The 24,882-nt window shown below is 46.0% G+C and overlaps 1 protein-coding gene across 1 annotated transcript; it reads left to right on the top strand.

The window, feature by feature from the left end:
* The first annotated feature begins 2,758 nt into the window (after positions 1–2,758).
* LOC138786747 (gastrula zinc finger protein XlCGF57.1-like) lies at positions 2,759–8,548 on the top strand. Its single transcript, XM_069963768.1, has 3 exons — positions 2,759–3,247; positions 3,334–3,801; positions 5,564–8,548. Exons 1-3 carry the CDS (start codon positions 3,163–3,165, stop codon positions 6,622–6,624), a joined length of 1,614 nt encoding a protein of 537 aa, XP_069819869.1. The 5' UTR covers positions 2,759–3,162; the 3' UTR covers positions 6,625–8,548.
* Positions 8,549–24,882: the final 16,334 nt, after the last annotated feature.

The following is a 24,882-nucleotide window of genomic DNA, read 5'->3' as shown; positions in this document are numbered from 1 at the left end:
AGCAAATTCACAAACATGATGCAGTAACACAAGTAAATGATGGTAAACGGCAGAGAGGATCAGAGCCGGCACTGCCAATCCCACCTGGAGAAAAACGGAGGCATAAGCAGTATATCCCATGTAACACAATATCAGATAAAGTTTTTATTGTGGGGCTCAGCTTCAAAGATAAAAGATGCTTGATCATGCGTAAAATGAAAAGGAAAAAAAAAATTAAATTAAAAAAGTTTCTTACTTTATTCCAATATCAGCGTTACAGGTAGAGAATACAGTGTGCTGTGTGGTGTTACAGGTAGAGAATACAGCGTGCTGTGTGGTGTTACAGGTAGAGAATACAGCGTGCTGTGTGGTGTTACAGGTAGAGAATACAGTGTGCTGTGTGGTGTTACAGGTAGAGAATACAGCGTGCTGTGTGGTGTTACAGGTAGAGAATACAGCGTGCTGTGTGGTGTTACAGGTAGAGAATACAGCGTGCTGTGTGGTGTTACAGGTAGAGAATACAGTGCTGTGTGGTGTTACAGGTAGAGAATACAGTGTGCTGTGTGGTGTTACAGGTAGAGAATACAGCGTGCTATGTGGTGTTACAGGTAGAGAATACAGCGTGCTCTGTGGTGTTACAGGTAGAGAATACAGCGTGCTGTGTGGTGTTACAGGTAGAGAATACAGCGCGCTGTGTGGTGTTACAGGTAGAGAATACAGCGTGCAGTGTGGTGTTACAGGTAGAGAATACAGTGCTGTGTGGTGTTACAGGTAGAGAATACAGCGTTCTGTGTGGTGTTACAGGTAGAGAATACAGTAGGCTGTGTAGTGTTACAGGTAGAGAATACAGCTTGCTGTGTGGTGTTACAGGTAGTAACTGTGTGCTGTGCGGGTGGGACCACAATGAAATCATAAATTACTGTAAATAATTCAGTAACACAATCAAACTGCATTGGAACCAGTACTGCATTCTGGGAACTGCTCAACCAGGAAATACAGAAACATAATACAGAACAAAACCCTCCAAAACAAATGGATTTTTGGGATGGATAGGTAAGTAATGCTGTATGTTTCTGCAGACGTTTTATTTTTTTAACCTCTACCTGGAGTTCCCCTTTAACAAAAATTTCACCAAGCCAAATAGCCCTAATATTTTGTGAGTAGTTTATATATTACACATACAGCTCAGCTACATGTACATTACACACATATACAGCTCAGCTACATGTACATTACACACATACAGCTCAGCTACATGTACATTACACACATACAGCTCAGCTACATGTACATTACACACATACAGCTCAGCTACATGTACATTACACATATACAGCTCAGCTACATGTACATTACACACATACAGCTCAGCTACATGTACATTACATATATACAGCTCAGCTATATGTACATTACACACATACAGCTCAGCTACATGTACATTACACATATATACAGCTCAGCTACATGTACATTACACACATACAGCTCAGCTACATGAACATTACACATATACAGCTCAGCTACATGTACATTACACACATATACAGCTCAGCTACATGTACATTACACATATACAGCTCAGCTACATGTACATTACACATATACAGCTCAGCTACATGTACATTACACACATATACAGCTCAGCTACATGTACATTACACATATACATTACATATATACAGCTCAGCTACATGTACATTACACATACAGCTCAGCTACATGTACATTACACATATACAGCTCAACTACATGCACATTACACATATACAGCTCAGCTACATGTACATTACACACATACAGATCAGCTACATGTACATTACACACAGGGCTCTACTGCAGGCATATATAACACACACATACACAGCTCTGCTCCACACACATCACACACACAGCTCTGCTGCACACACATCACTTCAGATCATCCAGCACAGCAGAGTCCTGCATACACTGAGCAGAAGCCCCTGATCATGTGACGACTCCTCCTCCATGTGACTGATCACATGACTGTGACATCATGGCAGGTCCTGGAAGCACACGGCTCCTGTGAATCTAGGTACCTGGTACATTAAATCACTTGGAAATAGCTTACTCAGTGTGAGGCTGCTTCTTCACTACTGCTATGAAAGGGCGGGAAAATTTAAGCTCCTCCCACACAAGTCACATGAGCGTGACGTCATCAAGGGTACATAGATTCACTTGGAAATAGCGTCTACCCTCCTGTACAGCTCTATGGGTGGAGGGAAGGAGCTGGGGAACAGCGGGAGGATTAACCCCTTCAGCACTGGGTAGTTTTTTGTCCTGTTGTGATACATTACTGGAGCCAGAACAGTTTTTTTCTCAATCCTGTGCTGAGTTGTGTTACATTGTTTCCTCTTTCTTCTATTCAGATTCTTCCACTCCAGGATCCTCTGCTGATATCTTCTATATAAGAGACCGACCCATCAACCATGGAGAGAGACAGAGACAAGATGGCCGACAGGATAATAACCCTCACCCTACACATACTCTTCCTGCTTACTGGGGAGGTGAGGGATTCTGGGAGTGATGTCATCATGACATCATTCTTATCTATGGAATAACAGATGGATAGGACTGGGGAGGTGAGGGATTCTGGGAGTGATGTCATCATGACATCATTCTTATCTATGGAATAACAGATGGATAGGACTGGAGAGGTGAGGGATTCTGGGAGTGATGTCATCATGACATCATTCTTATCTATGGAATAACAGATGGATAGGACTGGAGAGGTGAGGGATTCTGGGAGTGATGTCATCATGACATCATTCTTATCTATGGAATAACAGATGGATAGGACTGGAGAGGTGAGGGATGGTGGGAATGGATGGAGTGATAGTAATGTGTCTCTCCATACACAGGATTACACAGTAGTGAAGAAGTCCTCTAGTGGGCGCTGTGGGGCCCCTGGGTGTGAAGGATGGGGAAGAACCCTGAGCCCAATCCCGGGGCCCCTGATACATGAGGAAATGGAGGAAGAGAAGATCCTAGAAGTCACCAACAAGATGGTGGAGCTGCTGAGTGGAGAGGTGAGACTGTGGCTGCTGGGAATGCTGGGACATTATACAGTAACACCACTGGAGGGGTGGGGGGGGATGACTGTGTGATCATTGTGTGTGTCAGGTTCCTATAAGGTGTCAGGACGTGGCGGTCTATTTCTCCATGGAGGAGTGGGAGTATGTAGAAGGACACAAGGATCAGTACAAGGATGTGATGCTGGAGGATCAGCAGCCCCTCCCATCAGCAGGTAATAGACAGGACTATATACACACCTCCTCTCTGTATTATCTGGATGGAAAGAATGAATTCAGTCTCTGTATGTGTTCCCTCCAGTCAGATCCAGTAAGAGAACAGCACCAGAGAGATGTCCCCGTCCTCTTCTCCCACAGGATCAGGATCAGGTAGATGGAGATGTTCCCTATGATCTGTACATCCCACCTGACTTCTCCTCCTGTCTGATGACTTTTACAATATTTCTCTCACATCTTATGAATCAGGAAGAAGATGGGAAGAATATTAATGCTCCAGAGACAGATGTGAGCAGTGATGAGCAGTATAAGGAGAACATCACTACAGGGAAGGAACTGAACTATATTAATGCCACGGTCAAGGTGGTAAAAGAAGAAGAGGAGACATACATGAGCGGTGATGAGCAGTATAAGGAGGAAGTTACTGGAGGGAAGAAACTGAACTGTTTTAATGCTACAGACATTAGGCTAAAGGAAGAGACGGATGAAGAAGAGACAGATGACAGCAGTGATGAGCAGTATAAGGAGGACATCACTACAGGTAACCGCCCAGGTGAGTAGTGACCACTAAATGCAGAGAACAGTCACACATTCTCCTCAGTCACCGGCTGTAACTATTCTGTGTGGAATATTATAAGCTCCGTGTCCTGTCAGTTTTCCAGCTATATAATCATTCAGCCTAAGTTCTAATATAATATAGATGAGGATGTGACGCGGCTGCAGGTAATAACACATGATGTGTGTATAATATATGGAATACAGTCATATAATATGTGTGCGCTGTGCCGCCTTCCCCCCCCTTCCCCCACTTTCCGACCCCCGGTCCCCCCCCCCCAACCCAACTCCCCCCCCCCCGGATCGTCACGGCCCTCTTCTGCGGGGCGGCATCTGGTGACAACGACGTCACAGCCGGGGGCGGTCCGGGTCTTCTGCCTCCTTGGCGTCATTCATTGAAAGTGAATGGGTGAATGGGAGAGAAAAGGCTGCTGGTGCACATGCGCACCAGCAGCCTTTTCATTGGCTGGAGCGCATCACATGGCTTCCAGCTTGCTCAGCCCTGATTGGCTGAGATTGCTGGAAGCCATGTGATGTGCTCCAGCCAATGAAAAGGCTGCCGATACGCAAGCGCACTGGCAGCCTTTTCTCTCCCATGGACCCGGAAGTAAGATACATCGCTGGACGGCGGACGAATGGAGTGGCGATAGTCACCGAAGGGATGGTGAGTATGGTGTCTGTGTGTGTCTGTGGGTTTTTTTTGGGGGGGTCCCGCCGGAGTTGTTAAACTTTATAACCTGCACTCAAGGTCAAAGAGGACTTTTCAACGAGTTTGGCCAATATTCATAACCAAAATCAGCCTGAGAACAATACAGAGTTCCTGCAGATTATGTTATTACCCATAATGCATAGTGACGCTGGAGTCCTGTGTTACTCTATGAGCCAAATCACACGGAGCAAAAGCCTCGGAATTAGCGGAATCTCCACCTGCCTCAGTGTGTCAGTGGGAGAGCTCGCCCGTCTCCGCCTCTGCCATTCTATAATTCTTATTATGTTCACAAGCCCAAAAGACAGAAATGGCTGCACATCGCACCCATGGCTGACACGAAAGCTTATTCAGCTACATTTAAAACCAACATCAGAAGTTAGTATATAATTTGGCCAAACCATATTGCCTCATGTACCACGTGCAGGTCTTCTGATACACATGAGTCCCTAATCAAAAAACATCACTGTGCCGGTCAGCGACCACAATCCCCGCAAAGCGTGCGCAAGCAGAGAAGGGGGGCCACAGAATGGCCCTGCAACCCCATTGTCACAGGACCAGACCCTGAAGGGCCCCCACAGGCCCCGCAGGCGCCACTGGCGGAAAAAGTGGACGCCAAGCAACACAAGTGTGAACAAGCTCTTACCTTTCTCCATTCCTCTGCAGGTAGAATGGAAGAATACTAGGAGATCCTCCCCTTATGTACACAGGTGCTTCCTGCTAATTTGGATCACATGGGTCTTACAAAGCACAAGTGCTAGCCTCAATGAAAAAAGGGACAGAATACATAAAATATGCACAAGCCAAAAAGACAGAAATGGCTGCACATCGCACCCATGGCTGACACGAAAGCTTATTCAGCTACATTTAAAACCAACATCAGAAGTTAGTATATAATTTGGCCAAACCATATTGCCTCATGTACCACGTGCAGGTCTTCTGATACACATATAATTCTTATTATGTTACATAAAAAGAGTAACTTTCCATGTCTGCAATATGTTTAAGCTTCTATTACTGGGAAATAAGAGAAATGGTGTTTTCTCCTTTGCAGATGATTCTACCAGGAGCTCAGGGGGACATCAGATCTCCTCAGAGGATCATATCACACAAGATACATATGAGGAGCCGTCCACTATCCCAGATACACCCTCAGCCCCTCACAGCAAAGATCTCTCATCTCATCCTGTTATACAAGTCTCATCTTCTGCTCCATCACAGCAAGCTGACATTTACACAAAAGACGATGAACATCAAAGAGAGAATACAGGAAAGCCGCAGTTTTCATGTTCACAATGTAAAAAGATCTTTGCTCTTAAAAAATACTTAAAGAGACATCAGAAAATTCACACAGAAGAGAAGCCATTTGCATGTTCAGAATGTGGGAAATGTTTTGCTTATGAATCAAATTTTCTTGTACATAAACAAATTCACACAGGGGAGAAACCATTTTCATGTTCAGAATGTGGAAAAAATTTTACTCGGAGATCAAGTCTTCTTAAACATCAAAAAATTCATGCAGGGGAGAAGCCATTTTCATGCTCAGAATGTGGGAAATGTTTTACTTGGAAATCAAAGCTGCTTGAACATCAAAGAACCCACACAGGGGAGAAGCCATTTTCATGTTCAGAACGTAGGAAATGTTTTGCTTATGAATCAAATTTTCTTGTATATCAACAAATTCATACAGAGGAGAAGCCATTTTCATGTTCAGAATGTGGGAAATGTTTTACTCGGAAATCAAATGTTCTTGAACATCAAAAAATTCACAGAGGGGAGAAGCCTTTTTCATGCTCAGAATGTGGGAAATGTTTTACTTGGAAATCAAAGCTTCTTCAACATCAAAGAATTCATACAGGGGAGAGGCCATTTTCATGTTCGGAATGTGGGAAATGTTTTACTTTCAAGTCAAATCAACTAAAACATCAAAAAATTCACACAGTGGAGAAACCTTTTTCATGCTCCGAATGTGGGAAATGTTTTACTTGGAAATCAAAGCTTCTTCAACATCAAAAAATTCACACAGGGGAGAAGCCATTTTCATGTTCAGAATGTGGGAAATGTTTTATTCAGAAATCAGATTTTGTTAAACATCAAAGAATTCACACTTTGTAGCAGCCATTTTCATATATAGAATGTGGGAAATATTTTAGTCAAATCAAATATTCTTGAACATCAAAGCATTCCCGCAGGGGGAAGCCACTTTCGTGTTCACTATGTGGAAAAGGTTTTAGTCATAAATTAAGTCATGTTCGACATCAAAACATTAACACAGGGGAGAACTTATTTTCATGTCCAGAATGTGGAAAATATTTTGCTCTGAAATTAACTCGTTAGCCATCAAAAAATTCAAACAAGGAAGAAGCCGTTTTCAGGTTTAAAATGTGGGAAATGTTTTACTCAAAAAACTATTCTTCTTGAGCATCAGAGAATGCATAAAGGGGAGAAGCCGTTTTCATGCTCAAAATGGGGTAAATTAATATAAAAGATTGTAAATAATAAAAGAAAATCCTAGTTAAACATCACACAGGGGTGATGACTGTATGTTGTAGGAGTAATGCCAGGAGGTGTTGTAGGAGTAACGCCAGGAGGTGCTGTAGAAGTAATGCCAGGAGGTGTTGCAGGAGTAATGCCAGGAGGTGCTGCAGGAGTAATGCCAGGAGGTGCTGCAGGGGTAATGCCAGGAGGGGGTTGAAGGTATATATTACAATATTTTATAATGATTTTACTATTGTCAGTGATTAGTATGCTCGTTCAGCTCTTTCATTTGCATCTTCAGTTGCACAGTCCTGGCAGGCTTCATCTGCAACTTTGTTATGTTCATCTGCAATCTTTTTAATGCTGGGAGGATTAAACTAAGGTCATGTTGCTGATGAACTCTGTGATTATTCTTCCAGACATTACAAAGTTGCAGATGGGGACTTGTTTACATCATCTGTGTCAGAAGGGAGGGGGAGAAAAGATCACAGATTTTTGTGATATTTTTAGGTGTATACATAGATATAGATAAATATATACAGTATGTGTGTGTGTGTATATATTTTGTGTGTATATACCTTACCGTTTGTGGCATATTAGTACATCGGAGGGAAAAAACATTTGAGGGCAGCTGACGCCCATGGCAGCCATCTGTAAAGCCGCCATTTTGGATTCAACTTTACTTTTTTCAATGGGAAGGGGGTCATTTGACACCTCAAACACATAGAGAATTACACAAGTAAAATAATGACGGGGTCATTTTTACTGAAGCTCCATTCATTATCGAGTTATTGACATTGGGATATGCAGCAACAACAGCAATTCACTAAAGGATGTGCTCACACTGCTGCCCATTGTGTTGAACTGTCAACGTGATTCTGTTCGAGAGCAATACCACAGGAGAAATGCTGCCACAGGCCTCCTGTATCCGTTGTTTCAGGTGTCCCACATCCTGGATCTTCACGGATCACACCACAGCCCTTGGGGGCCATTCCACTGGGCCACGGCGGCCAATCCACTTCCCAGGAAACTGCTCATCGAGGAACGTTCGGATCTGACATCCGTAATGTAGTGGTGCACCATCTTGCTGGAAGAACTAAGGGAATGTGCCGGCTTCAGTGCACAGAGAGGGAAACACATCATCATGGAGCAATTGCAGATACCCAGTGGGATTTAGGTTTCCATTGATGGAGAATGGCCCCACTATCTTCATAGCCCATATACCACACCAGCAGTTTTTGTGTTCCAACACATTTGGAGGGATCTGTCCAGTGTGGGTTACTGTCGGACTGTTAGTTTTTTATAACGTCACTAATCACATAAAAGTTTGCCTCATCACTGAACAGAACCTATTGTGTAAACCAGGAATGGGGAACCCTCCGCCCTCCAGCTGTTGCAAAACTACAATTCCCATTATGCCTGGACAGCCCAAGCAAAGGGTTGTGTACTGCGGTCACCAGACATCAACACAATGTCTGTCTGCTCCTTGTTGGTAACCACTGCGACGTGTCAATGGCTGTAACAATAAAAAAAATCATGTCAATAACTCAATAATGAATAAAGCTATGTTAGAAATGAGCCCACCATTGTTTTTCTTGTGCAATTCTCTATGTGTTTGATGTGTCACATGACCTCCTTCCCATTAAAAAAGTAGAATCCAAAATGGCGGCTTTGCAAATCGGTGTCACCCGTCCTCATATGTTTTTCCCCTCCCATGCCACAAATGGTAAAGTGATATCAGCAACCACTGCCATTGTTATCAGGGTGTATCCAAGTGGTACCTTGATTTAAGAGTAACTTCTATTAAGAGCATTTTGCAAGAAGAGATCACAGTTTTTCTAAAGTTTAACTTGGTTTAAGAGCATTGCTTTGGTGTAAGAGCTCCCTGTACTGGGTGGGAAGGGGAGTGGAGGAGGGGCATGGTCTGCATAGCGGGGTCTCCAGTCCTGTACTCTGACCCAGGAAGTCTTCCTCACCTTCCAAATCATAGCAGATTTATTTCAGGCTGGGGCTTGCATCAGGGGACAGGACTGTGGAGGTAATCTCACTATAGCTGTAACCCCTCTCTCCCGGACAGAGAGTGCTGCATTTATATGCCCACATATGCACTGCTCATTCCTTCATTCTCCCTACAGTCTCTGTTAGTCTTTGTGTTTCCCATCCTCTCCATTTCTGCTATAATGTGCCTGCACTTACACAGCTATACACATTGCCATGCCTCCCAACTGTCCCGGATCCGGGGGTACAGTCCCAATTTTGGGGTCATGTCCCGCCGTCCCGGGCCAGCCCCCATGTGTCCTGCTAGCCCCCCCCCCCCCCAAGATTAGCCCCTGCACCCCAGTTACACTGGCAGAGCAGGAGACGTCGGCTTCCTGCTCTGCCAAAACACTTGTGGCTGAAGGTGTCATTCTGCCTCCGGCCACAAGAGGCTGCTCTCTCCCCCACAGCTCCGGCACATGAGTGACGTCACTCATCCACACAGAGCAGGGAGAAGAGACACTGGAGGATAGAGGAGCCCAGCTGCAGAGGTGAGTATACTGTATGGGTTTTTTTTGTTTTGTTTTTTTACTGTACAGGGGGCGTTGTCCACATGGGAAAGAGAAGTACTCAGGGGGCAATGGCTACCTGAGGGGGGGCTTACTAGCAGGGGGCAATTGCTACCTGGGGGAGGGCTTACTACCAGGGGGCAATGGCTTACTCAGGGGGGGCTTACTAGCAGGGGCAGTGGCTAACTGAGGGGGGGGTCCTTTACTACCAGGGGGCAATGGCTACCTGAGGGGGTGGGGCTTACTTACAGGGGGCAATGGCTACCTGAGGGGGGGGCTTGCTACATGGAGGGGGGGTGTTACTACCAGGTGGCAATGGGAGCTGCATACTGCTCCAAAACTACAACTCCCAACATGTCCTGACAGCTGCATACTGCTCCATAACTACAACCCTCAGCATGTCCTGGTAGCTGCATACTGCTCCACAACTACAACCCCCAGCATGTCATGGCAGTTGCATACTGCTCCACCACTACAACCCCCAGCATGTCCTGACAGCTGCATACTGCTCAACTACAACCCCCAGCAAGTCCTTTTAGCTGTGTACTGCTCCATAACTACAACCCCCAGCATGTCCTAACAGCTGCATACTGCTCCATAGCTACAGCCCCCAGCATGTCCGGACAGCTGCATACTGCTCCACAACTACAACCCCCAGCATGTCCTGACAGCTGCATACTGCTCCACAATTACAACCCCCATCATGTCCTGACAGCTGCATACTGCTCCACATCTACATCCCCCAGCATGTCCTGGCAGCTGCATACTGCTCAACTACAACCCCCAGCATGTCCTGACAGCTGCATACTGCTCCATAAGTACAACCCCAGCATGTCCTGACAGCTGCATAGTGCTCCACCACTACAACCCCCAGCATGTCATGGCAGTTGCATACTGCTCCACCACTACAACCCCCAGCATGTCCTGACAGCTGCATACTGCTCCACAACTACATCCCCCAGCATGTCCTGACAGCAGCATACTGCTCAACTATAACCTCCAGCATGTCCTGACAGCTGCATACTGCTCAACTACAACCCCCAGCATGTCTTGACAGCTGCATACTGCTCCACAACCCCAGCCTACAACCCCAACTGGGAGAGGGGATGTACTACCAGGACAGGAGGCAATGGCTACATGGAGGGGGGTGCTACTACCAGGGGACTGAGAGTTTTAGCTACTATATGGGGAATACAAAGAGGTCTTACTACTATATGAGGGCACAGAGGGGCCTAAGTACTATTAGAGGGTCTACAGTAGGCCTAAACACTATAGGGTGGCATAGAGTAAGCACTGTTACAGTACAGAGCAATATAGATGGGGACTTTGTATAGATGTGAGGATGGTGCAAAAGCAAAAAGCCTAAAATATTCTGGCAGATTCTTCAGGGATGAGGTATTGCCAGAAGTGGTTTTCATGATGGACTGTACCACATGGAGAAGAAAAGAAAAAGTGAGCAATTCCGATCAGAGAAGATGCCCCCCTGTGAGTCACTGAATGTAGCTGTACTGTAATCACGTATATGGTGTAAAGTATATGGTGTAAGGAGCCTGTGCACCATTTGTATCTACCTCCATATGGGTCAGTGTAGTGGAGATACTGGTCTTTGTATGGTGGATGTTATGTAGTAATGGTATGGGGGGTATAAGTCACGATGTGGTGAAGGTGTGGTAATATATATTTTTTTTATATAATGGTAATAGGTGACCTGGATATGGGGGCATGGTTATGGGGAGGGCGTGTCTATAGGGGGAGTGGTGCATTGCCGTGACTGTCCCTCTTTCCTCCCAGCAAAAGTTGGGAGGTATGACACTGCTGTATAGAGAAGTTTCTGTCACTTTCCTCCTGCACAGCTCTGTGATTCTCACTTCCTGATTGGTCCATGCTGAACACAACCCCCTTCCCCATTGCTGTTATGTGACCACACAGACCTCTGGCAGCAGCCCTGCTTCTCTATTCTAACCTTTTGTACTACGCTACTTCATTATGGGGATCTGCAGCTCCATCCTCTATCTACAAACTGCTGCTGTGTTATCAGGGTTATACAGTTACTATACATTATACACCACATGCTGCTATACTGTACAGTAACTTATATATCACATATCCAGCTGCTGTGTTATCAGGGTTAAACAGTTACTATACATTATACACAGTGGCGGAGCTACAGTGAAGGCAGGGAAGGCGACTGCTATGGGGCCCCTGCATGAAGGGGGCCCGAGGGAGCCTGCCCTGCCTTCATGGTAGGTACCCCACTCCCCCAGGGGTCCAGAAAGGAAGAGGGACCCCCACTGCACTGTTCAGCCCCCTCACTGTAGTGCCGGGTGAGCGGGCCGAACAGAGGAGCAGGACCTGCCAGACGGCACAGGAGAGGGATTAAGGACCTTTGGGTCACATGACCCAAAGGTCCTCAATACTTATATGTGAAGATCAGCCCGGACTACAGGAGGAGGAGGATTTATGGGGGCTCCATACAGTTTTTTGCTATGGGGCCCCATGAATCCTAGGTACGCCCCTGATTATACACCACATGCTGCTATACTGTACAGTAACTTATATATCACATATCCAGCTGCTGTGTTATCAGGGTTATACAGTTACTATACATTATATACCACATGCTGCTACACTGTACAGTAACTTATATATCACATATCCAGCTGCTGTGTTATCAGGGTTATACAGTTACTATACATTATACACCACATGCTGCTATACTGTACAGTAACTTATATATCACACATCCAGCTGCTGTGTTATCAGGGTTATACAGTTACTATACATTATACACCACATTAGTGATGTCACGATACCAGAATTTTCAGTTCGATACCGATACTAACATTTTTATTTCGATACTCAATACCAGTTCGATACTAAAATATAAAAAAAAAACACAACAATAGAAATATAATACTCCCTAGACAGCGAATATAATAAACCTGAAATGTTTTCTATACTCTTCAGGCCTGCACTATTACAGAGATACCAATTTATGGAGCTTTTTTTAATTTTATTACGTTAAAAGTAAAGGTTTGCGTTTTTTACATAACTGTGTACAGAGTACAGCGATCACTCAGACAACTCCGCTATACACTGCTCACTCGGCTCCGCTATACACTACTTAGCCGGCTCCGCTATACACTGCTCACTCGGCTCCGCTATACACTGCTCATTCGGCTCCGCTATACACTGCTCACTTGGCTCCGCTATACACTGCTCACTCGGCTTTGCTATACACTACTTAGCCGGCTCTGCTATACACTGCTCACTCGGCTCTGCTATACACTGCTCACTCGGCTCTGCTATACACTACTTAGCCGGCTCTGCTATACACTGCTCACTCTGCTCTGCTATACACTGCTCACTCGGCTCTGCTATACACTGCTCACTCGGCTCTGCTATACACATACTTATGCTGATGTCGGCACCTCACAGCCCCTGCACCTCCCCCACCTGCCAGCCGGCTGGATCCTCACATGTGTCCTCTCTCTCGGACCTCCCGCTCTCCCTCTCTAGCCTTCTCCTCCTTCCTCCTCTCTCCCTCTCAGTCCTCCTCTCCCTCTCCAGCCGCGGAGACCTCCGTGCAGCTCCGGCTCCTCTGCATAAATCATTTCAGCGGGGGTCTGCTACACACAGTAGCCGACCCCTGCTGCATATGGAGCGGGCTTAGGAGGGGTCAGGTGCCGCTGTCAGTGTGACAGCGGCATCTACACAGTTACATAGCCGGCACTAGCAATCGCAAAGTGCCGGCTATTTAAAATTGGCGCCGCCGGGAGCGGAAGGAGAGAGAACAGAGGAGAAGACTGCAGGGGCAGTGAAAGGCACATAGAGAACACGGCCGGCGCTCAGCTAGCCGCCGGCCGTGTTCTCTGCGTTATACTTTATGTTAAGTTGCTTAATAGTGCAGCTTTAACATAAAGTATCGATACCAGGAAATCCTGGTACCGAACCGTTTTTTAGCCCGAAATATCGATAGTAGTATCGATATTTCGGTGCATCGTGCATCCCTACACCACATGCTGCTATACTGTACAGTAACTTATATATCACATATTCAGCTGCTTCTGTGTTCTCAGGGTTATACAGTTACTATACATTATACACCACATGCTGATTGCTATACTGTACAGTAACTTATAATATCACATATCCAGCTGCTGCTGTGTTATCAGGGTTATACAGTTACTATACATTATACACCACATGCTGCTATACTGTACAGTAACTTATATATCACATATCCAGCTGCTGTGTTATCAGGGTTATACAGTTACTATACATTATACACCACATGCTGCTATACTGTACAGTAACTTATATATCACATATCCAGCTGCTGTGTTATCAGGGTTATACAGTTACTATACATTATACACTACATGCTGCTATACTGTACAGTAACTTATATATCACATATCCAGCTGCTGTGTTATCAGGGTTATACAGTTACTATTCATTATACACCACATGCTGATTGCTATACTGTACAGCAACATATATCACATATCCAGCTGCTGTGTTATCAGGGTTATACAGTTACTATACATTATACACCACATGCTGATTGCTATACTGTACAGTAACATATATCACATATCCAGCTGCTGTGTTATCAGGGTTATACAGTTACTATACATTATACACCACATGCTGCTATACTGTACAGTAACTTATATATCACATATTCTGCTGTTTCTCATTGTTTGTTTAATCTGTTTTACATGTTATTTAAAATAAAAAAAATCATTATTTTTGGGGTGTGGAACCAATTCTCTGCATATCAGTGATTTCTTATGGGAAAATTTGCTTTGGTTTAAGAGTGGATGTGGACTTCCCGATGATCTGTGTTGCCATAAAAGAGACGTACCTCATTCCCAGTCGGGGCTCATAGTTGGTATCTGTTAAGTACTAATACTGGTATCTGTTATATATTTGGATCTACTACAATCTTTTGATGGAAATGTCTGAGATTTGCCTAGTCTGTCTAACTGTTGGTTTACTTTTGTTGAAAATTCAATAAAAATTTACAATTATAAAAAAAAAAAAAAAAAAAAAGAGTGGATGTGGATTACAAGCACGGTCCCGGAACAAATTATGCTCGTAATCCAAGGCACCACTGTATATAATAATACCTCGGTGTTCAAAAGTTTCTTAATTCGAACTGTTCAATATTCAAACAAAAATTTACTCAGAAGTAACGTTTTGGAATTCGAACTTTACTCGGTATCCGAACATTTTTTGGAAGCGTGTTGCGAAGGAAAAATATTTGCGAACGCTTTACGAACGTTTATGGCAATGTTCACACATTTCCTTTGTATTTCTTGCGCAGCGTTACATACGTGATTCCAATGTGCGTCCGTAGAGCGTCATGTTATTCGTGCGTATCATGCATTACGCTGTACGAACGCTAGGCCGCAGCAGAGCAGAGATTAGGAGTGAGAAAAATGTCCAGGCGATCATCCCCTTTTGGCCATGAATAGCTGAAGCTCATGGTCCAAATCATGGACCAAATGGATTATGGGCTAGAACGTGTCCCTGTCACTAACCCTAATACACATAAAAGGCGTATAATAAAAAAGGTGGTACGTGCCCTCAAGCAGAATCTCAACAAGAGAAGGACCCCCGTCCAAATCCCCCAAAAATGGTCGGACCTAAAATATAAGAGTCCCCGGAAATTTGCAGAGATATATGAGTAATATGCTGTGAGCCTGATAGTGGGATGTGTAATATACTGGAGTTGTGATACTGGGATATGTAATATACTGGATTCCTGAGAGTGGAATATGTAATATACTGGGATCTGCTATTGGGGTGTGTAATATACTGGGGACTTTCACGACCCTTTTACTTTGTACCCATAGAACCCCCACCCGATTGCCAACATATAGGCCCACATACAGTATATCATATGTTCCCTTCACCTGTCATGTGCAGCCCACAGCATATGGCCCTCCTCTCATAATATAAGTATTGAGCTTTTTAGGAATAAAACAGCTTAGGATGATGATGCTGATGATGACGTCTATACCTTTTTTTTTTTTTTTTTTTTAATCTAATGGAAGAGTGAAGGCGGCGGCACGGCAGAAGGGCAGCTGTTCGTCCCACAGCGGATAAAAGTTGGGAGTTGGGACTGTCTTGTAAGTGTTAACATTTGCATGTATATATACAGTCATGGCCAAAAGTTTTGAGAATGATACAAATATTAACAGTCTACTGCTTCGGTTTTTAAAATGGCAATTTGCATATCCTCCAGAATGTTACAAAGAGTGATCAGCTTAACAGCAATTATTTGCAAAGTCAATATTTGCCTAGAAAATGAACTTTATCCCCCAAAACACATTTCAACATCATTGCAGCCCTACCTTAAAAGGACAAGCTAACATCGTTTCAGTGATTGCTCCATTAACACAGGTGTGGGTGTTGATAAGGACAGGGCTGGAGATCAATCTGTCATGATTAAGTAAGAATAACACCACTGGACACTTTAAAAGGAGGCTGGTGCTTGGCATAATTGTTTCTCTTCTGTTAACCAGTCCTCAGGAGTGGACTCCTGAGGACTGGGGTAAAGTCATTTTCTCTGATAAATCCTCTTTCCGATTGTTTGGGACATCTGGAAAACAGCTTATTGGGAGAAGACGAGGTGAGCGCTACCACCAGTCTTGTCTCATGCCAACTGTAAAGCATCCTGAAACTATTCATGTGTGGGGTTGCTTCTCAGCCAAGGGAATCGTCTCTCACAGTCTTGCCTAAAAACAGCCATAAATAAAGAATGATACCAGAATGTCCTCCAAGAGCAACTTCTCCCAACCGTCAAAGAGCAGTTTGACGATCAACAATGCCTTTTCCAGCATGATGGAGCACCTTGCCATAAAGCAAAGGTGATAACTAAATGGCTCAGGGAACACAGTGGGGGGGCACTTTTTTACTGGGAGGAGGTGGCTACAGAAAAAGACGTCCACTTACCTCCCCGGTTCCAGCGGCGGGTCCTGCATCGCGGCGCTCCGGTGCCCGACCGCTTCGGGGTGTCTGACGCGGGCCCGAGATGTGACGTCTCATGTCCGCTCAGCCACTCAGTGAAGGAGGCGGGATCTGAGCGGACTTGAAACGGATCCCGTCTCCACTAAGTGGCTGAGCGGACCTAAGACGTTACGTCTCGGGCCCGCGTCAGACACCCGGAAGCGGTCGGGCACCAGAACGCCGCAATGCGGGACCCGCCGCTGGAACCGGGGAGTTGTCTGAAAAACATAGATACAGCCATACACCCATACTGTTTTGCAACAGCTGGAAGGCCAAAGGTTCCCCATCCCTGTTCTAGTGTATAGGAGCTGTCCAGGCATGATGGGAAGGCCGAAGGTTCCCCATCCCTGTTCTAGTGTATAGGAGCCGTCCAGGCATTATGGGAGTTGTAGTTCTGCAACAGCTGGAATGCTGAAGGTTCCCCATCCCTGTTCTATTGTATAGGAGCTGTCCAGGCATGATGGGAGTTGAAGGTTTGCCACAGCTGGAAGGCCGAAGGTTCCACATCCCTTTTCTATTGTATAGGAACTGTCCAGGCATGATGGCAGTTGTAGTTTTGCAACTGATGGAGGGTCGAAGGTTCCCCATCCCTGCTCTATACAAAAAGCACAGCTGTCCAGTTAAGTTTCTTGTAAAGGTGAAGTCCAATGAAACTAACTGGGGCATTATGTCATCCTGAAGCTGCTAAACAGGGATACAGACCTCCTGCTCAGGGGCCCACCAATGGGTAGGGCCCACCGGGGGTATCCCATGCTCCCCTGTGGGCCAGTCCGAGCCTGCTTGCAGCGCAGGCCGAGTGCGTTACACGCCACATGTGCTCGGAAAAGGGAAAAGAGGAAAGTCGCTGATACGGGGGAGCGTGTGGCAGATCTTTGTTTTTATTTATTTGTTTATTTTGGATAGTTCATACCACACCACCGAGGACAGACCCTCCCACACCGCCATCACTGAGAAGCCCAGCCCCTCTGACCCCATCGCCAGCAAGGACCCCATCTCCCCAGAGGACGCCTCCAACCATGAGCTCGTCTTCAAATGGTAGGTAAAATAACACGTGGTACAGCTTGAATTTCTTTCTAGAAAACATCAGCTAATTTGTGGTTTTATTTTTTTTTAGTCTAAACAACCAATGGGCTGTCCCCACCAGACGGATAACTCTCCTATTCCTCCTCTTCCTCCTCCTCTCCCCATCCCCGCCTAACCGACAGTACACACCCAACGTGAGTGATACCCTCCAAAGTATGGGCACCCTCCTCTTCCACATCCTCCTCCATCTTGTCGTCGCCCCGTTTTTCCTCCTGGCCTTGCTGCTGAGAAGCTGACAACAGTGTGCAGTGTCACACTGCAAAACGTCTCCTGCCATCCTGACCTCCTCCCTACACAAGTTGCTCTGCTTTGTGGACAGCAGGGTTTCTTTGATGACGCATAGGAGAGGAATGGTTAGGCTCACTATAGTGTCATCCCTGCTGACCCTCTTCATGGAGCCTTCAAATATGCGCAAAACTTCACATGTCTGCCATCCATGCCCAGTCATGGCTTGCAAACTGAGGTAGCTGAGTGGTAGGCACGCGGAGATTTTGGAGCTGGTATTCCATCAGAGCTCTCTGTTGTTCACACACCCGGGCCAGCATATAATAGGTGGAATTCCAGCGAGTGGTGACATCGCAGATTAGCCATTGTGATGAGGCAAATTGAGGCATTGCTGGATCTTCCTCAGGCTAGCAGCGGGTCCGTAGGCGGGTGCCGCACTTTCACCAGTAGCTCGGGGAAGTTGGGGTACGTTTTCAGGAAAGTGAACCACCAAATTAAAAACGTGGGCCAGGCATAGTACGTGCGTGAGTTCTCTGAGCTCCAGAGCCGCTACCAGATTACGGCCGTAATCACACACGACCATGCCTGGTCTGAGCTGCAGCGGCAACAACCACCTTTTCATCTCCTGCAATAGGCTGTTCAGCACCTCTCGGGAGCTGTGCTATCTATCGCCCAAGCTGAGGAGCTTGAGCACGGCCTGCTGCCGTATCCCCACGCCAGTCCTGCAGCGCCTCCATGCAGTGGCTGAGGAGGATGGTAAGGCGGAAGACGAAGCGAAGGAGGTGGTGGGCTTGGCAGAACCTGTGCCGGCAATTACCTTGGGGGGTCAGAGGTAGTCCCTCCCAGTTTGAGACCCAGTCCCAGCTTCCACCACATTGACCCAATGTGCCGTGATGGATATGTATTGTCCCTGACTGCAGGCGCTTGTCCACGAGTCCGTAGTGAGGGGGACCTTGGCGCCCACTGAGTATCTGGAGGGCCCGCTTGATGTTACCGGACATGTGCTGGTGTAGGTCTGTCCAGTGCTTGCCTTCCAAATGGCGCTGCATACCTGAGGTGGCGACTTATTTTGGAATGGCACAGTGAGCACACTGCGCTCCATTTACCATTGGTGCAGACATTAAAAAATGTCCAAACCAAAGAGACACGGCCCTTCGAGGTGGGAGCTTGGCCCGGGGGGCTGATACGGGCCTCCGCTCTGCTGCCTCTCACCTGCCTTCGTTCTATGTTTCCTCTACCTCTGGACACCCCTGTTCCTCGAGAAGCAGTTTGGGGGGCTGCACGGGCCTCCGCAACTCCACAACTTTCGCCGCTGGACGACTCCCCAGGCCAGGTTGGGTCGGTCACTATGTCGTCAACCACAACTACATCACTGTCATCCTCCTGTTGCCCAACAGACAGACCCATTGCCTCCCTGAATGGCAATTGTGTCTCGTCATCATCGTCATCTATGCAGATTCCACCTGGTGGGTGCCGTCTCTCAACACCATCACCTGGAGATGGCGGATGCTCCAAACTTTGGGCATCAGTGCATATAAAATCCCAGTATTCTGGCAGTTCTGATGCCAGAAAAGGACCAGAAAACAGCACCGGGGACTGGGCAAAGGTGACCTCAATGTTTTCAGAACATTGGGCAGGTTGGGAGGAAGGAGGGTTACATCGAGGTTTCTGCAGTCCAGACTCTTGGCTGCCGACGGGACTGGACTCTGTGGACATTTGGGTGGAAGCATTATCTGCTATCCATTTGACCACCAGTTCCTGCTGGTCTGGGCTTAACAGCGGTGTACTCTGCCCTATGCCTAGCGGGTTAAGGAACTGAGGGATGTTGGAAGAACGTAAACCTGCCTGCCCCTCAGCAGCAGCCGTTGATTGTCTGGGTGCTTGCACATGACTTGTGCCTGAACCGCCTCTTCCGCGTCCATGGCCCCACCCCTTTGCACTACCCTTCTTCATTGTTGTTAAGATGCCCTCAGTGGGCTATAAAAAGACTATGTATCACGTGCCCTTAGTGGGCATCTAGAACAGTATATATCACGTGCCTTTTACTGGGCTACTGGAACAATATAAATCACGTGCCTTTTACTGGGCTGCTGGAACAGTATATAGGACGTGCCTTTTTCTGGCCCACTGGAACAACATGTATCATGTGCCTTTTATTGGGCTACTGGAACCATATGTATCACGTGCCTTTCACTAGGCTACTGGAACAGTATATATCAGGTGCCTTATATAAGATTTTTTACAGTATAATGTTGGTCTAGCCTTAACCCATAGCTGCACCAGGACGTTATTGAACGTCCTCGTGCCGCTATGGGAGTTCAGAGGGGGGTCGCGCGGCGACCACCCTCTGAACTGCCGCGATCCCGGGTGCCGCGTGTAGTCCGGGCTCGCGGCTATTAGCGGGCACGGTCCGATCGCCGTGCCCGCTAATTAAGTACTTAGAAGCAGCTGTCAAAGTTGACAGCTGCTTCTAAATACTTGCTTTTATTCATACCTGGTGGTCTAGTGGGGGGATCGCCCCCCTGCGGCGCGATTGCGGGGGGGCGATCCCTGCATCCATCCCGGGCCGGGGTCTGCTCCGTAATGGCGCTGATCCCGGCTCGGCATTCTATTGCTTTTGGCTGCAGCAGCCAAAAGTAATAGAACACCGATCTCATGGATTCATGCAGTATAACTATACTGCATGGATCTCTATGAGAGATCAGAGTACATATACTAGAAGTCCCCCAGGGGGAATAACCCCAACCCCAGGGGGAATAACCCTAACCCCAGGGGGGCTTCTAGTATATGTGTAAAGTAAAAGAAAAATGTATTTTTAATAACACAAAACCCCCTCCCCTAATAAAAGTCTGAATCACCCCCCTTTCCCCATTTTATAAATAAAAATAAATTAATTAATAAACAAACATGTTTGCTATCGCCGCGTCCGTAATCGCCCAAACTATTAATTAATCACATTCCTGATCTCGCACGGTAAACGGCGTCAGCGCAAAAAAATCCCAAAGTGCAAAATTGCGCAATTTCTGTCGCATCAAATCCAGAATAATTGTAATAAAAAGCGATCAAAAAGTCATATATGCGCAATCAAGGTACCGATAGAAAGATCACATCATGGCGCAAAAAATGACACCTCACACAGACCCATAGACCAAAGGATAAAAGCGCTATAAGCCTGGGAATGGAGCCATTTTAAGTGACGTATATTTGTTAACAACGGTTTGAATTTTTTACAGGCCATCAGATACAATATAAGTTATACATGTTACATATCGTTTTAATCGTAACAACTTGAGGAACATGCATAACAAGTCAGTTTTACCCCAGGGTGAATGGCGTAAAAACACATTTCCCCCAAATAAAAGAAATGCGTTTTTTTTTTCAATTTCACCACACTTTGAATTTTTTTCTGGTTTCCCGGCACATTTTAGGCAAAAATTACATCTGCCATAGCAAAGTACAATTAGTTGCGCAAAAAATAAGGGCTCACTTGGGTCTCTAGGTGGAAAAATGCAGGCGCTATGGCCTTATATACACGAGGAGGGAAAAACGAAAACGCAAAAATGAAAACTGGCTGTGTCCCCTAAGGGTTAAATCTTTCATTTTCCCAAGGGGTTAAAAGAGGAAAAAAAAACACACAAAATGCGTAGAACAATTTTCCCTGAGTCTGTAAATACCACCCATGTGGACATAAAGCACCATGTGGGTGCAGGGCAAGCCTCCGAAGGGAAGGAGCGCCATTTAAATTTTGGAGGCTGGATTTGGATAGAATGGATGATGAATGCAATGTCACATTTAGAAAGCACTTGTGCTGCCAAAACAGTGGAAACCCCCCACAAGTGACCCCATTCTGGAAACTATACCCCTCAAGGAATCTAACAAGGGGGTGCAGTGAAGATATTGACCCCTTGATGACGGGCACATTTGTGCCATAAAAGTGAAAAAAATGAAGTTTCACTTTCACGTCACATTGTTTAAAATTTGTGCCCATCACCAATGGGGTCCATATTCTCAAGTGGGGCATTTCCGTAATCGGGAGAAACTGCGCTAAATATTTTGTGTTTCTATTTATCCCCTTGTAAAAATTAAAAATTGAAGGCTAGAACAAGGTTTTAGTTTAACAAAAATTTATTTTTCCATTTTCACACCACATTGTTCTGAAAATCTGTGAAACACCTATGGGGTACAAATGCTCATCGCACCCCTTGTTACATTCCTTGAGGGGTGTAGTTTTCTAAATGGTGTCCATTTAGGGGTGTAGTTTATGTTTTGGTACCCCAGAGCCTCTGCCAACCTGAAGTGGTACAGTCAAAAATGATCAAATATAACGGAGGCGTTGAAATTCACTAGGCGCTCCTTTATATCTGAGGCTTGTGGTTGTGTCAAATAGCGCAATAGGGCCACATATGGGGTATTTCTATAAACTGCAGAAACGGGGCAATCAATATTGGGGTGCATTTCTCTGGTAATAGGTTTATAATTATGAAAGATATTAGATTGCAGAACAGAACAAAAAAAAAAAATATTTCAATTTCCTTACACACTCAGCTTTTATTTCTATCACTCACCTAAAGGGTTAAAAACTTTCTGGATGTGCTTTTGCAGAGTTTGGGGGGTGCAGTTTCTGAAATGGGGTGCTTTGTGGGGCTTTCTAACATACAGTCCCCTCAAATACACTTTAAACCTGAACGGACCCCTAATAAAATCTGATTTAAAAAATTTTGTGAAAATTTGGAAAATTGCTGCTAATGTTTTAAACTACTTATTGTCTAAAATAATTGAAAGAAAGTTTAATAAATGCCGCCAACATAAAATAGACAAATTGCTAATGCTATTCAATATGTAATTTATATGGCATAACCAATTTTTTGCATTAATACGTTGCCCACCCGTAGCTTTCCAATATAAAGTTATTACGGATTCTGCACAGTTTTCCTGTTATCTAGAAGCACTCACCCCCACCGTTTGCTTAGAATCATCAGATCTCAGTCCAACCCGACACACTCCCTGCTCCCGTCACTCACCCTCCAAGACGGCATCACGTGTCCTCCCTCTCTTCAATGGGCTGGCTTCTAACCCTGCCTATTGAAGTGAGGGAGGACACTGACAGCTGCTGCTGCTGTCTCCCGACTGCCTCCCCCCAGGTCACCTGTGTGCCCCCTCGCCCCTAAACACACCTGTGGCCCTCACACTGTGCCCCCTGACGTTGTTGCCCCCCCCCCCAGCAGCTCACCTCGGCAGCCCCCCCTTCCGGGACTCACCCGCAGCACCTCGGCCCAAGCCCCCCCCCCCCCGTCTCACCCGCGGCACCACCACCCCCGTTCCCACCCGCAGCACCTCGGCCCAAGAACTCCCATCCCCCCCCCCCCGGGTCTCACCCGTGGCACAGCTGGCAGGGAGCGGCGGTACCAACACCCCCGGACCCCACACAGCTCAGTACAGCACCCACCCGCCGCCGGGATGCGGGGGGTGCTATGCGGCGTCCGATCCCCTCCCCCCGATACCAAATACATCACCCCCCCCCCTCCAATACCAAATACATCACCCCCTCATCAGATCTGCAGCGCCGGGCCGTCTCTCAGCTTCCATCACAGCAGCTGCAGCAGCTCACCGTACTCTGTCCCGCACAGAACGCTGTGAGCTCCTGCTGCTGATGGAAGCTGAGAGACGGCCCGGCGCTGCAGATCTGATGAGGGGGTGATGTATTTGGTATCGGAGGGGGGTGATGTATTTGGTATCGGAGGGGGGGGATCGGACGATTAGTGAGCGCCGCTCACTAATCAGGAGCTCCTGATGAAGAGAGCGAAACGTGCGTCGGACTTGTGGGCCGGACGGGGGTAAGATCTCAGTGTGTGTGCGGTGACTGGGCGCTGGTGTGTGGTCACATATGAACTGCAATGATATATGGCGTTTTACTTTTGGCGCTCCTTTGTTAGTTGGTGGCCAGCTGAGAAATTACATACCTGTTTTCCTCTCTAGATTATATAGTACTGGTTTAGCTGTCCACTTCTATGTTGAGGTGTTCTAGTTCAACATTACTGCCTGTACTTTACTATTAGTGACCACCAGATGGCAGCGTTGTAATTGGCACATATTACACTATAGCACTTTAGCATATATGTATGTGTATGTATATATATGTATATATATTGGTGTTGGTTTACCGCACTCAGATCTTCCTCCCCCTCTGGCCTTAGTGTTATCTGTGTCATTCCCCATAAAAATTTTGAGTTTTTAATATTATGTATATGATGTATATGGTAATAAAGGATTTGTTATACTTCTAGATTATTTGTGCAATTTCTTTGGTTGTGTACATCATGGACCAATCAGACGTAAGCATTGCATGATAAGAGATGTAGTTTTCTAGCTGGAGCCATGTTGGATATAGTTCGGCTTTCTAAAAAACTTGTAACTCAGGAACGGAAGCAGCTAGAAAGACGGGAGATTTCCCGATTTAGCTCTTGGGGGGAATACCCCTTTAAGGGGTTTAAAGAGTCACTGTCGTATTTTTGTTTTTGCAGAAATCAATAGTCCAGGCGATTTTAAGAAACTTTGTAATTGGGTTTATTAGCCAAATCTGCCATTATCTGCATGTAAAAAGCCTTTTCCCAGGTCCCCCCCTCCTTCCTCTTTTTCATCCACTCTGAAAAATCTGAAAATTGTGACTTGTTGCAGGAGACGTCCCCTGTCTGTTCTAGGGAGAGGGGAGGGGGAGGAGGAAGGAGGGAGTTACAGCAGAAAGCAGATAACAGAGGATTACAGGCACGGAGCTGGGTGACAGCTGTAATCCGAGCTCAGACAGGTCACTGGTGATGGTCAGAACAGATAACAGGTGAGGGATTTGTAGATTAACTCTTTGTTGTCCTGTTTTGGTCTTTTCTTTAGCTCTCTCCATAGGAGAACAATGAAGACAGGGGAAGAGCTTCAAACTGCTTTTTCATGATAAAAATGCATTTTTCGGATAATAAACCCAATTACAAAGTTTCTTAAAATCGCCTGGACTATTGATTTCTGCAAAAAA

This window comes from Dendropsophus ebraccatus, chromosome 3 (assembly GCF_027789765.1).
Source record: "Dendropsophus ebraccatus isolate aDenEbr1 chromosome 3, aDenEbr1.pat, whole genome shotgun sequence".
In the NCBI taxonomy this organism is placed as follows: Eukaryota; Metazoa; Chordata; class Amphibia; order Anura; family Hylidae; genus Dendropsophus; species Dendropsophus ebraccatus.
Note: the sequence above shows the minus strand (reverse complement) of the source record. Positions and strands in the feature narration are given on the sequence as shown.